This window comes from Lepisosteus oculatus, chromosome 6, assembly GCF_040954835.1.
Source record: "Lepisosteus oculatus isolate fLepOcu1 chromosome 6, fLepOcu1.hap2, whole genome shotgun sequence".
Taxonomy (NCBI): Eukaryota; Metazoa; Chordata; class Actinopteri; order Semionotiformes; family Lepisosteidae; genus Lepisosteus; species Lepisosteus oculatus.
Window position 1 is genome coordinate 46,807,765 of NC_090701.1, and position 12,627 is coordinate 46,820,391.

Here is a 12,627-nt window from a genome sequence, read left to right on the forward strand (position 1 = left end):
ATGTAGTACTGTAGGAGTACTGTACTAAAGCATTAGCTCATACCCATTAACCCTTGTGCTGTCTAGTTCAGCTTAACCACTTTGTTTCCTGAAAAGGGTCGTGATAAACGTCTATTACTGTATCCAGCTACCGTACGTAATCACTTTTTCATTGTAGAGTCACTCTATTCAGCAAAACCATTTTGATCCTTTTTTTTTCCTTTTAGACACCACATTTTCCATTATGAATTTGGTTGTAACGTGCAACTACAACTATCTGATCTTCTATGTCTATGAGGAAAAAAGAGGCTCCTAATTTAAGTGGCTGGTGTAAGTGTAAGGTGATGTGAACTGCTGTAGTATATTCTACTCGTAGCGGATCTACATGAATTTCCGTCTTGATGAATCTAACGAAACTCATTTAGTGTAGAGCTTTGCATGTGCAGGAAACTCTAATCTAACTTGTCTCCAGTGCCAGCGGTCCCTTTTTACTAATAAAAGCTTTTTTCACAACAGAAGCACCCTCCATCTAGTGTCACTTTGCATCTTTAGATTTGTGGGATTGTTTCTGGGTTCTGGTGGCATTAATGACTGTTTTGCAAGCTCTTGGAGTATTCTCTTTTGCTGTCCCTTGTGTGTCATCCACACATGAGGTTTACTGCTCTTTCACAGTCATATTGACTGTCATATACTCATATTGCAATATAGAACCAAAACCTTTTTTTTCCTGTTATAAGGTGAGCATTTTTACTGAATCTGAAGGCCAATTGTGAATCGGTCAAGTCTTTGTCCTCTATTTTTTTTCTGTAATATGCAAGGAGTACATGTTGCTGGTCTGATATCAGATTAGGGGCTCGGGCCCCATTCACGTTAATCCTCCCAAGCATGGTTCATGTCTCCACTTGTCATGAAGCATGGCCATCGCTCTCTAGCTCTCTTCCATCATGGTCTTCTCAGCATTTTTTGTGGGCATGTTTCTTGTGCCGCGGTACTAATTGTACTGTGGGGAGAACCTACAAAGAGGAGACGCCGTCCAACGGCTTTTTGGCTTTTCGCTCTTGCAGAATTGCAAGTTCGCTCATCGCCTCTCTTTGTGTATTTGTGAAATATGTGGAAAATCTCCAAACCCAGCGAGTGTCTGTAGGCATTCTTAAAATCTTTCTGATCTTCCTGCACGGGAATTTTAAACCACCTTTTCTGTTCTGAGAATTGAAAGTAGCCAGACTGTCCTGTTGCTGTCTGCTAACAAGCAGCAGCTCTCACCCAGAAACCACCTGGCTCCACCTTTTTAATTTACTCTTTATTTCTTTCCACCTTTTCACCTCTTTTCCTTTATGCTTATTGTTTCTGCGTGCTCTCGGCTTCCCTGTGGAGTTTGGTCACTCTCTTTATTTGCTGCTGTTTGCCTCTCTTTTATTTTTTTTCGTTTCAAAAGCTTACCTTACACCAAGAACGACGAAGTAGAGCAGAGCAAACTCTTGGTCAGAGCTGCCCCGTCTCTGCTGAAGGGGAAGGGGTAAGTGACAAAGGTGCCCGTCTGTTTGTGCGGGTGCATAGTGCTCCTCTGTAACCCCCTGAGTGCAGTGAGACAGAACAAAGCCGCAATTTCTAACTCCAGTTAACCCGTCGGCAGGGCCAGGCGGAATATGCGTCAGCCCTGTGGGAAATGAAAACGATGCAGAATTTCCACAGAATTCAATGCTTGTTTACTACGCGTCCAAGATAAAATATTAGGCAGCGTCACACTTTACCATTGATTAAAACACCAGTACTACGGCGAACTGTGTCAATCCTAGAACCATGAAAGTCCATGTTATACCACTACAGGTATGTATAGACACACTCTGCATTACTGGTTGCTATGACAGCAGTACCTTCTGTCAGGCCCCGCACTGATATCAAGCACAGACCAGATTTGACACAATAAATTACACTCCATTTCCAATTATGGTTAATAACAATAGTAAGCTACTAGCAAAGAAACTAATGACGCATTTTAAATCGAGTCTTACAGAGTAGCTTAAAAATATAAGTGCATTGCTTTTCATGTCACCCTTATACCATATTAAACCCAGACGTTGAATATTGTCGTCATAGTTTCCTCTTTCCAGAAAACTAACGCAAAGTGATTTGATATGATCTTCATAACCTCCTGTTATGTTAAAAACAATTAGAGACTGAACTGCTCAAATCAAATACGGTATATTAAGTCGACAGCAACCAAATGATTTCTTCAAGACAGGCATGAGAATAGGCCTGTTTTTGTTCCAATTTTACTCTGCAGAGTGCAGAGCAATTTTGTTATGCGTTGGCAACTGGATGGCTGCCCCATTAAGATTAGGAGCCTACCTTATGAAGAGAAAGTAAATCATATATCAGCAAATACACAGCTTTAGAATAGATGTCCCAGTGTTTAAGTATGTGTTAAGAGTATTTTGTGATTACAGGTCACTCTTTGGAATCACTTTAATATATCGCTAATAAAATTATTAATTTAAACTGTGGGTTAAACTGAATTCTCTGAAAATACTAATAATTTACGGTACATTTCGATAGATTTAAACATGAAAGGAAGTATTTTATTTTTTCTGATATTTTAATCTTTAATTATTGTTATTAAATGTTTTTTAATGAAGATAATGGAAGCTGCACCTGTGTCAATTCTTCAAGATAGGTGGCAGTGAGCTTGTGGCTTGTTACAGGGAGATCGGCAGACTCAAAATTTTACCTTCTGCAACATTTCATATTATTGTTATTTTAAAAAGTCCCATCTGGCTTTGACATAAAATGAAGTTGTTGTTTTTTTCTACATAGACTTTCATTGAAATTTTTCGCTGCAATTAGTAAAAGAGATTCTGTAGGTGCCATCCGGGCCTGCTCATGAGGTCTTCAGCTTGCTCGGCCACTTGATCCGGGAGTGAGTACATCCTTGGGCTGGTTTTGGGTCGGGCACTGAAGTCCCACAACTGTGACTCTCGACTCCTTGACTTTTCCTGAAAACTAGACACTGAAAATGTTATCAGATTGATAACGCACAACAGTGAACGTTTCACATCCTTTACAGGAAGTAGAATGTAACCTTTAGCTAATCACTCTGTCCTTTCTAAGTACACCCTTGACCACAACCGTAGCAAATTAAAAGCATTGCCTTACCTCACAGTTTGAAATTTATAACACTGACATTTCCAAATTATTTTACTAAGGATCTTGAAGCCCTGACAAATTCATATAGTTGCAGAATGTTATTGATTTTTTTTAATCTTGTCTAAACTCAGTTACAGAAAATAATGATTGTAGTTCTCATTTAAATGTCTGCCTTAATTCAATTCCCAACAGAGCAATCTAAGCAAACCTTCTCAGGCGGTTAAACAGGAGCATATAATTTACAATTGCAGGTGCTTATGCCCATCTATTTATAATGAGAATGATATGTAATGGCACATTCTTTACTACACACTACTAATTGTACTTGTCTATACAAGGGTAAATGTGATTCTTTATGCTTTATTTTTATAACTCTATGAATGATTTGTAATTTGTGAAACAGTCTAGATGGTTTGCTAAAATGCATTGCTTCCAGATTCAACAACCATGTAATATATTCATAATGCTGGAAATAACTGTATTGCTCATTTTTAAGAACAATTTCACTGCCGTTGATGCGGCTACAGTACAGTTCTTTCCAAACGACAAATTTAATACACATTAAAAATGATTATTTTTTATGGAAATGTCATTTTGGGAGGATTAAAGGATATTAGCAGCCTCCAACCTCTACTGCACTTGTGAACAGGTATTTTTCAAACACATTATCTTTCCTCAACAATCATGTTCACATTTAATAGAAGAATTTTCATTCGCAAGTTTGAATTTGACTAGCTGTTCCAAGGAGTTTCTGATTAATCTGGGATATTGTACAGTATAACACACCCAGGCAATCAAAAATGCTTGCCATGCAAAAACTTCAAACCTGGAATAAACCAGTGGAACATCGGAATGAACCAGAAAACATCTGCTGGATGTCAAAACATTCACTCTTAACATTTGTTTTCAAAGCACACAGTTCAAATATTTATATTTTCTTAAATATTTAATAAAGCCTCGACATAGTTTCAAAGAGCAAAATAAGATATTTTGAGTGCAAAGTTATTCCTTCTGTATCAAGTCCTCCATTCAGTATTGACAAATAACTGGATAATTTATAGGAATACTGGCCAATAGGCCAGACTGCTCCCTGATTATCAGGTCAGTCCGACTGGGAAATGTCATCAAATTGCCTGTTACTAATCTTCTCTTTAAAAATAATGGTAGGGGACAAAAACATGGAAACACCTGGGTAAGTGAGGGAGGCCGGCCATATTGAAAGCAAGGGCTTGCACACAGGTGAGGCGCGTGCCTCAGTGAAAGGGGAACTGCAGAGCTATCTTCGTATTTGGGGGTGAGAAAGAGTCAGCATTGATGAGTGCATTTCATACCGCAATAAAAGTAAAATATACACAGTGACTCGTAAAACATCACAAAATAGACAGCAGTTCCGGCTATGGGCAGAGCCATGTTCTGCAATTCAGAACGTGGCAACAAATACTGCGGTGACAAGTGGCCCTATGACATAGTAGATAAGCCTGCTTGTGAGTCATCTCTTTTAATCAAATGGAAATATTGCTTTTGATTTAGAGACAGTTTTGCCGACAGATAACACTTATTTATTATTTCTGCATGCAGATCATGTCGGAACATTGCTGTGTGGTGAAATGTCTGCTGCTCAACCTTTATTTATTCGCTTGTGCATCACATTGCACTAGTCATTACAGTGACTAGTGAGCAGGAAGGGCCGCATCACGTCGCAATTCGTGGGAACTTGAATGCGAGTTTGTGTCAGCATGGCGACTTACAGTACTTTCACAAAGTTCACAATTTTACGCTTAGTTCAAAGTTTGTACATCGTCAATAAATTAATTTTGTAACTGAGAATTAATAATCGGTCTGAGAAATTGCAACTGCAGTACCTCTTTAAGAAAATAACACCAAGCATGCTAAGGGTTATGGGTAACAGTGCTTCACAGGCCTAGTTGTCTGTGATTATTGCTACAAAAGAAGACCTCAGTACCTTTGAAAGAGGGGTGAAACTGGAGAGCAACTGCTTATCAATTAAATATCTTTGCAAATTTCAGTCTGGGGCACGAGCAGCAGAAAACAGAGCAGGACACCCTAGTCAGGTCGCAGTGCAGAAACCTCTCTACACCCCTCCCAATGCACCTTGGGACTCAAGTGGTGCAAAAAGCACAGGCAGTAGCCTGAGCAGTGGAAAAATCTAGTTCTCATTTAAATGTCTACCTTAATTCAATATCCAGCAGAGCAATCTAAGCAAACCTTTTCAGATTCTCAACAGGGGCATATAACTTACAAATGCAGGTTCTTCAGCCCATCTGTTTATAATGGGAACGATAGTATAGAGTATGTAATGGCTGTACTTTTATTTATACAAGAGTGAGTGTCATTTATAAGACCAGATGAATCATCCCTCACCATAATCTTGACAAACTGGTAAATGCAGATGTGGCGCCCTCCTAACTAACTACAGCCAAGAGTGCTCGGTTCTGTATTGATGGGTGGCACAGTTTCTGGCATCGTTTGGGTGCACTCACTCCCTGCGAAGGCAAGATCTATACTAATCCTTACTTCATAGTAGGCAGGAGGGGTTCTTCCAGGATAGCAACACCCCCATTGAGATATTCGGGAATGACAATCAAGGCAACATTTTCCGCCTCCTGGGCCAATCAGACGTGTTCATTTACTTTCTCATGGAAGAATGGTGTTGCAGAATTGTAGACACTATGCCACATTCTGGCCACATATGGTAGCCCCAATGTCCTATAAATTGTGCTTACATTGGTGTTTCCATTTGATTTGTCCACTTCCTTTAAATGCGTGTGCATAAATACAAGACTAGGTGTGTGTTTTGTTTGGTCTTTGTTTGCAGACATATTGGTTTTGAGTTCTGTCAGTCAAACAAACCCTTCAGTCACAAGCCACAATCCAATTACTTAATGACATATTTTGGCTTGATTACATTCTTAGTACATTCTTTAGTTCATTATTAAAATTATTAAAAATGGTAGTCATTCTTAAAATGCTTTGTTCTGAAGTGGTTAATACTGTACAATTTCCAGGATTGACTATTGTATACTAGCCTGTGCATATAACCCAATACTAATAACTGTTAATGTAATTCTGAACTCCATTTCTAAAACTGGATGGGGCAATTAGACCCCAGACTCATTTTATAATAAACCACATACATATAACCAAGCCCAAGCTTCTGTTCTAATTCATTATAGCGTGGTCAGGAGTATTTTCCATAACATTTACAAGCATTGTATTTAATTATGGACTCCTGCTTTGTTCATCAAGCAGTATATTGTGTGTTGCCACACTGAGCCAGATGTGCTGTCATTCATTAAGCAGGGTAGGTGGATGTCTTCAGAGACACTAACATTGCTTCCTTTTCGGGGGTAGTCATCAGGCCAGAGCTTGAAGCCCAGATTAAGACTCACACACTGCAGGGCGAGGACAAACTTTCATTCAAGACCCAGGCAAGACTTGCTGACAAAGATTTACTGTATAACACTGCATAAACCGCAATATGGATCATGTTGTTTTGCGTGTTTTCACTTTCCACGGTTTCTGTTCTGAATACGTTCTTGCATGGAGTTACATTCCCTTTTTCTGTTGTCATTTTCTCATAAAGCTCTTGCTTTTTCTTTGTATTTCCATGTCTGTCTGGATACCCACATTGTTCTAGGTTAAACTACAGCCTAGATGTTGCCGATAGACTGGCTGATGAACATGTGCTCATCGGGCTGTATGTCAATCTGCTCCACAGAAATCCCACACAGTGAGTGCAGGTTTCCCAGCTGGTAACAGCACCCCTGTGCAGCCGAACTGATTCAATGACTGAGCCTGCTTTTCACTCTTGCAGGATATTTCCCTGTGCACTGCATGAGCTGACCACATATGACTGAGTTAAGGATTTAGGGCAACTGTACTGTATATGCTAAATTTAAAAACCAAGGCTGTCATCTCTAATTTTTTTAATCATAATTCTGGTTTATTGTACTAGGTGCTTCAAATTGTAGAGTTGAATTAGGTTTTTTATTTCTTCATCTGAGTGCGAGTAATAGAGCTTTTATTATTTGTTGCTTTTTTTAGTTATTTGTACGGTCATTGTCCTCTCCTCCACAAGATACAGCCAGCATCTTATCACCCTGCAGCTTCAACCTGAAACCTTAGCAGGTGTGAACCTGGCCAGTACCTGGATGGGAGACCTCCTGGGAAAGCTGAGGTTGCTGCTGGAAGAGGTGTTAGTGGGACCAGTGGTGGGCACTCACCCTGTGGTCTGTGTGGGTCCTAATGCCCCAGTATAGTAATGGGGACACTATGCTGTAAAAAATGGCACCTTCCTTTGTATATGAAGTAAAATCAAGATCCTGACTCTACGTGGTTATTGAAAATCCCAGGGCATTTCTCGAGAAGTGTAGGGTTGTTAACCCCAAAGTCCTGGCCAAATTTTTGCCCCGGCCTTTAACAGTTATGGTCTCCTGATAATCTCCATCTCTGAACTGGTAGCTGGTGTGTGGTGAGTGTACTGGTGCGCTTTGGCTGCCGTCAGATTATCCAGGTGTGGGCTTTGCACTGGTGGCGGTGGAGGGGAGTCCCCATTATCTGTAATATTCTTTGAGTGGAGTTTCCAGCAAGGTGCTATATACTGTAAGTGTAAGGAATTAAGTGTAGTTATTGTAGGTAGTGCATCATCCTGTTTTGTTTTTTTGTCAGAGGTGGTTTGTATTATTTTACGATAACTTAATGGATTTTTACTAGAGAAGTTTGATTTTTTAGAAAAATTTCAAATTTAGTATGGACCGTGTTACTAAAAATAAAAAGTACCAACAGTTTTCAAATGAACTTGGTGAACTTCTAAATTATAAAATAATATGGCTCTGACACGTATTCAAATATCTCACAGCTTGTCGGAACACCAAGCTTTTGCTGAATATAAAAGCTCTTGGGGGACTGTTATCTTAAATCTTCTGTATTTTTTAAAAAGATGTTTGTATTTTAAAAATTGCACTGCAGAACAGCATTATTGATCTGTTTTTTTCTGTTTACAATAGACTGCTTTTTTATGTACTGCCATTTTCTGACAAAAGGCTGTGAAATATCTGCAAAAATGTTGATTCTAGTGCAGTAATATCCAAATAAAGCTTGATAAATGTGAAGTTTTATGCTTACCAGTAATTCAAATGAAATAGTTTTGTGGTTGTTCTGTAAATATAGAGCTTCCAACTATTTTAAAGAGTTATATTGCTGTGTATAATGTATACATGAATGTTATTACAGTAATTACTGTGCATTGTTAGTTACACTTACAGTTCATTAACTCTGATTAGGAGTTCCTCTTCCACTCAGATGACATACTGTATTTTAATAACTATTGGATGGAATACAGGTACACCTCCACATTTATCGTCAACAAGTGATTGTGACTTCGTAATTTTATCTAAGGTCATTCCACCACATGAACTGTTACAGCAAATACTATGTATTTGTGCCCTGCTAAGTATTAAGAAATGTACTTAATTTAAAATTTAACTTAGTTCACAGTGTTTCCAAGCGTTTTCTGTATCGACGTTTTCGGGAGTGAATTCCACAGACAGCATTATCAGACGCGTTTCGCAACTGACATTGACATTAAAAAATGCCAGATTGTTTTAAAAAGCGATGTATTTATTTTTTAAAATCAGAATTCGCCCTGTGTTTCAAATGTTTCATGTGTTGCATCCGCTCTATCTGCGTATAACTTGCTCTGTATTTTAAAGCGCGTGTCTCCTCGCTTTAAAGTCATTGATAATTGCGACTCGTTTCCGTGCACGCTGGAGCGCAGTGGGCCTAGGCCCGAGTTGCGGGTTTCTGCTGGTGACCGTGGTCTTCTCCCCCTGTGTCTGGCAGCATGCTGGAGGGCTCCAGCCGCCTGGACGAGGAACACAGGCTCATCGCGCGATACGCCGCTCGGCTCGCCGCGGACGCCGCCTCATCGGTGAGAGACGCAGGACGAGGGCAGGGCGCTTTCGTGAAGACACCTTAGCCGTGGTGTCATGGGCAGGGGAGCCCTGAGCTAAAAGCCGAAGGAGAATCCCTCTGACTGAAAACTCTTTTGTCCGCCAGCCACCCTTTGCCTGGAAATCGTTAAACAAAAACGCACGTATTTAATCTTCTGTTGATGGAATCGGGACAATGTGTCGAAAATGGGGAAAAAAAATATAACTGTGTTTTAAAAAGTAATGAAAGAGGATTTAAATAATACATTTTAATACCAAGCAGAAACTCAAAAAATATTGGATAGGCAATTTAAAGGCTACATGTTGTGATTTGCGTTCTGCAAGCGCTACTTTTAAAAGAAGGATCCTATGATGATTTTGTAATGATAACAGCAAAAACGTGATATTCGTGCATTATTATTAGTTAAATACTTTTTTCGAAGCTTTACTCGGCTCACTCCAAATACTGTGCATTTCATTTGTCCTGCTGTTAATTCTAGCCTTAAAATATCCCACTTCTATTTGGTGTGTAAATTAACATATTGCTGAGGATGAAATAACCGTAATCTTACTTGGGTTCGTGAACTTGCGAATATCTCTTAAAAAATAAATCATCTTTAAAATAAATTCTAAACTGTAATCAGAATTTCTGATGTACAGTACAGTTTGCGAGATGTCTGAACGTTGCGGACCTTGATAAGAAAGCTGTGATAAATATGACAATGTAGAGATACAGTATTGGAAGAGATTGCTGTACTGTATGTGCTGCTAAGACTCGAGAGAGTCTGACCACAGCACTGTTGATAATTTAAACCCATTAACTGGTGGTTAGACATCAAGCTGGATAAGTGTATTCGCCTGATATAATTAGGGCCTTTGAAGTAGAAATTGGATCGATAATTCCAGTGCCTGTAATGTGAGAATTTAGATCAGTTTCAAGTCTCTGGTACAGAGGGAGGGACATTCAGTAAATTTACTTTAAGCTGCAGATTTAGAGTTTAAACTATGACATTAGTTTAAGCAGTATAAAAGTAGAGGTCAGTATAAGTCAACTGTAAAGCTCAATTGGCCAAACATTTTTTGTACAACGTTTCGTATTTCAACAGTGGCTTAGCACATTACTAAAAATGACTTGGTTTTAATTCTTTTGACTTATTATTACCATCTCCCCTGGAGTCTTTTGCAGTGAAACACAACATTGCGAAAATTGTACTTCTGTCAATTTGTACGGAAACCCGTAAAATGTCTTTTTTCACCCCCTTCAGCAACAAGCTCAACAGCAAAAGGCTGCTTCAGAAATTGCCTTCACTCTTGATGCGAACAAACAGCAGCGGCAGCTCATTGCGGAACTGGAAAACAAGAACAGGTGAGACAGCTTCGTTCATGTGTGCAAGTATGCACAGTGACCCCTCGTTGTACACGTTTTTATTTGGCATTGAGTAATTCCTGCCTGTTTTTTTTTATTTAACCATAAATTAAATTTAGATTGTTCTTTTCACGCATCTTCTCGGATACTTTAATTTCACGTTCATTTTTTTATAACAAATTACCTTTATTATAAAAAAGTCTTGTGTGTGCTAAGTGCATACAGGATAGTAACAATTGTGTATGCATTTGTTAACGACTGCAAGGATGTAACTACTGCACTGTGCCTTAAATGAGTAGGAATGTTTTCCTTACTATTGTTTAAGCATCGTCGTCTCATAATTAACCAGGAATGTTACTGTTTTTATACTTAGGTATTGTTCTGCACTGTATTAAGGTGAAGCTTGGGTGTTTGAGGGGACATTTTGTGAGTTCTTTAACTAATTGGAGATGATAACACGTTATACGAGTTTTCACCTTACGAGCACTTTTTCGAGGAACGAGTTCAGCTCGTATCCTGAAGGATTACTGTACGAGTCTGCTGCTTCTGGAGAGTTTTTCTGTCGCTGGTCTAGGAAACCCTGTGGAACAGACCTGATACGTATTTAGATTTTAGAGGACGCCCTGTTCGGGGAAATCCTGGATGTTCATTTCAAGCGAAGGCGTTCCAGTGACAGGCCGGGCTCTGTGCTTTTCCCTGCCAGGGAGATACTGCAAGAGATCCAGCGGCTGCGTCTGGAACATGAGCAGGCCTCCCAGCCCACGCCAGAGAAGGCCCAGCAGAACCCTACCCTTCTGGCTGAGCTGCGGCTCCTCAGGTACAGGCGCTGGTTAGGAGTTCTTCTGCCACTCCGTAGACAGACGTGCTGTGTTTTAATCGCTTTTTATCAGCCATCCACGTTGTGGCTCTCCAGCACTGCATCACATAGCTCACCGCTATGCACTCTAGCAGGTCCTCCACTCAGGTAGCGCGGTCTGGAGGGGCCCTACATACAGTACATCAAACTCTTTTCTTGAGTATGCGGGAAAGTAGTTAATGGGCTGAGGACAGACCACTCCCGGTGTTTCTAACCTTCCCAACTTAGTCTGGCCCTCAACCTAATTCGTGGCACTGTCCCCCTCTAGATCGTTTGGTAGTTGCATTTTTAACCGAGGGATTCTTTACACAGGAGATCAAAGTTCCTAACAACAGAGTAGCACTCTCTCTGAACAAGGTTCAGATACTTAGCTCCAGTCTGGTCTTTTCAGTGACCCGAACAAGGAGATCTCGCCTTCGATACCTTTCTCTTCCTCTTCCTTTACCATCCCTGACCTTGTAGTCTCTTTCCCTCTTTTAAGTCCTGCTCCTGATCGACATCGATCATGTCCCGAGAACCTAATTAATTAATGTTGACACTAGCCAGGTGTTACCCATTATAGATTCACTTCATAGTGTATTTCACATTGTCAGATCTTGGTTTAGGAGATTGGCATTCGTCTTTATATGTGAGAGGTCTCATTTTGGCTTTTTACTTTCTCACTGAAGAAGAGTTCTTAAAAGATTTCTCCTACTATATTGTGTGGTGGGCAAATATTCTAATATTCACCGCCACACCCGTTGAGCAGAGTTCATTCAGTGGATGATGACATGATGATATTATGAAGCTGCATCTTACAGCTGATAATTTCATTGGCATCTGTGGACAGAACAGACTCATGGAGCTTGCAGGCTTCCCCTGTTCCAATTTGCTTAAACTCTGAGACTTCTGTATGTTGAGGCAAGCCCTTGCCAATGGCTGACCAACAGTAACCATGAGTCAGCAGAAGTGTTGGCATACTAACGTTACACTAAGTTTTTCCATTCCTTATTGCATCCTCATTTTGCATTCCAGTACTGTGAAATTCTTTTTTTCCCTTGACCTTATTTACAATAAGTTGTGCCCCTGTCATCTAAGTGAAAAGTGGTCATCAGAGAAAACCTGATGTCTTTAATGGATAAAGTGGATTTACTGGATAGGTTCCCGGGACGCGAGAGTTTCACTTCCGTAGGGCGCGGAACCGACTAGTCGACTTTAAAGTACGTAAAGAAAAGGTGAAGGCAAAATAAAGACTAGATATTCTGCGAGAGTTGAATTGTCTTTTGTGAGTCTCTCATAACCCTTGGTATATAATAGAGGTTAAATGTTAAATAATAATTATTGAGTATATA

At 39.9% G+C, this 12,627-nt stretch overlaps 1 protein-coding gene across 16 annotated transcripts in view; it reads left to right on the forward strand.

Annotated features, from left to right (window-relative positions):
* Positions 1-12,627, forward strand: part of dtna (dystrobrevin, alpha) — a 146,099-nt gene that overhangs the window by 107,613 nt on the left and 25,859 nt on the right. For 12 of the 16 annotated variants that reach the window (XM_069191494.1, XM_069191500.1, XM_069191493.1 and 9 more), the window contains 5 exons: positions 1,415-1,495; positions 6,782-6,874; positions 8,986-9,073; positions 10,340-10,440; positions 11,144-11,257. In XM_069191494.1, coding sequence (XP_069047595.1) covers positions 1,415-1,495; positions 6,782-6,874; positions 8,986-9,073; positions 10,340-10,440; positions 11,144-11,257 — 477 coding nt within the window. The remainder of the gene's footprint in view (positions 1-1,414; positions 1,496-6,781; positions 6,875-8,985; positions 9,074-10,339; positions 10,441-11,143; positions 11,258-12,627) is intronic. The other 4 variants (XM_069191504.1, XM_069191508.1, XM_069191506.1 and 1 more) reach the window with 2 other exon arrangements.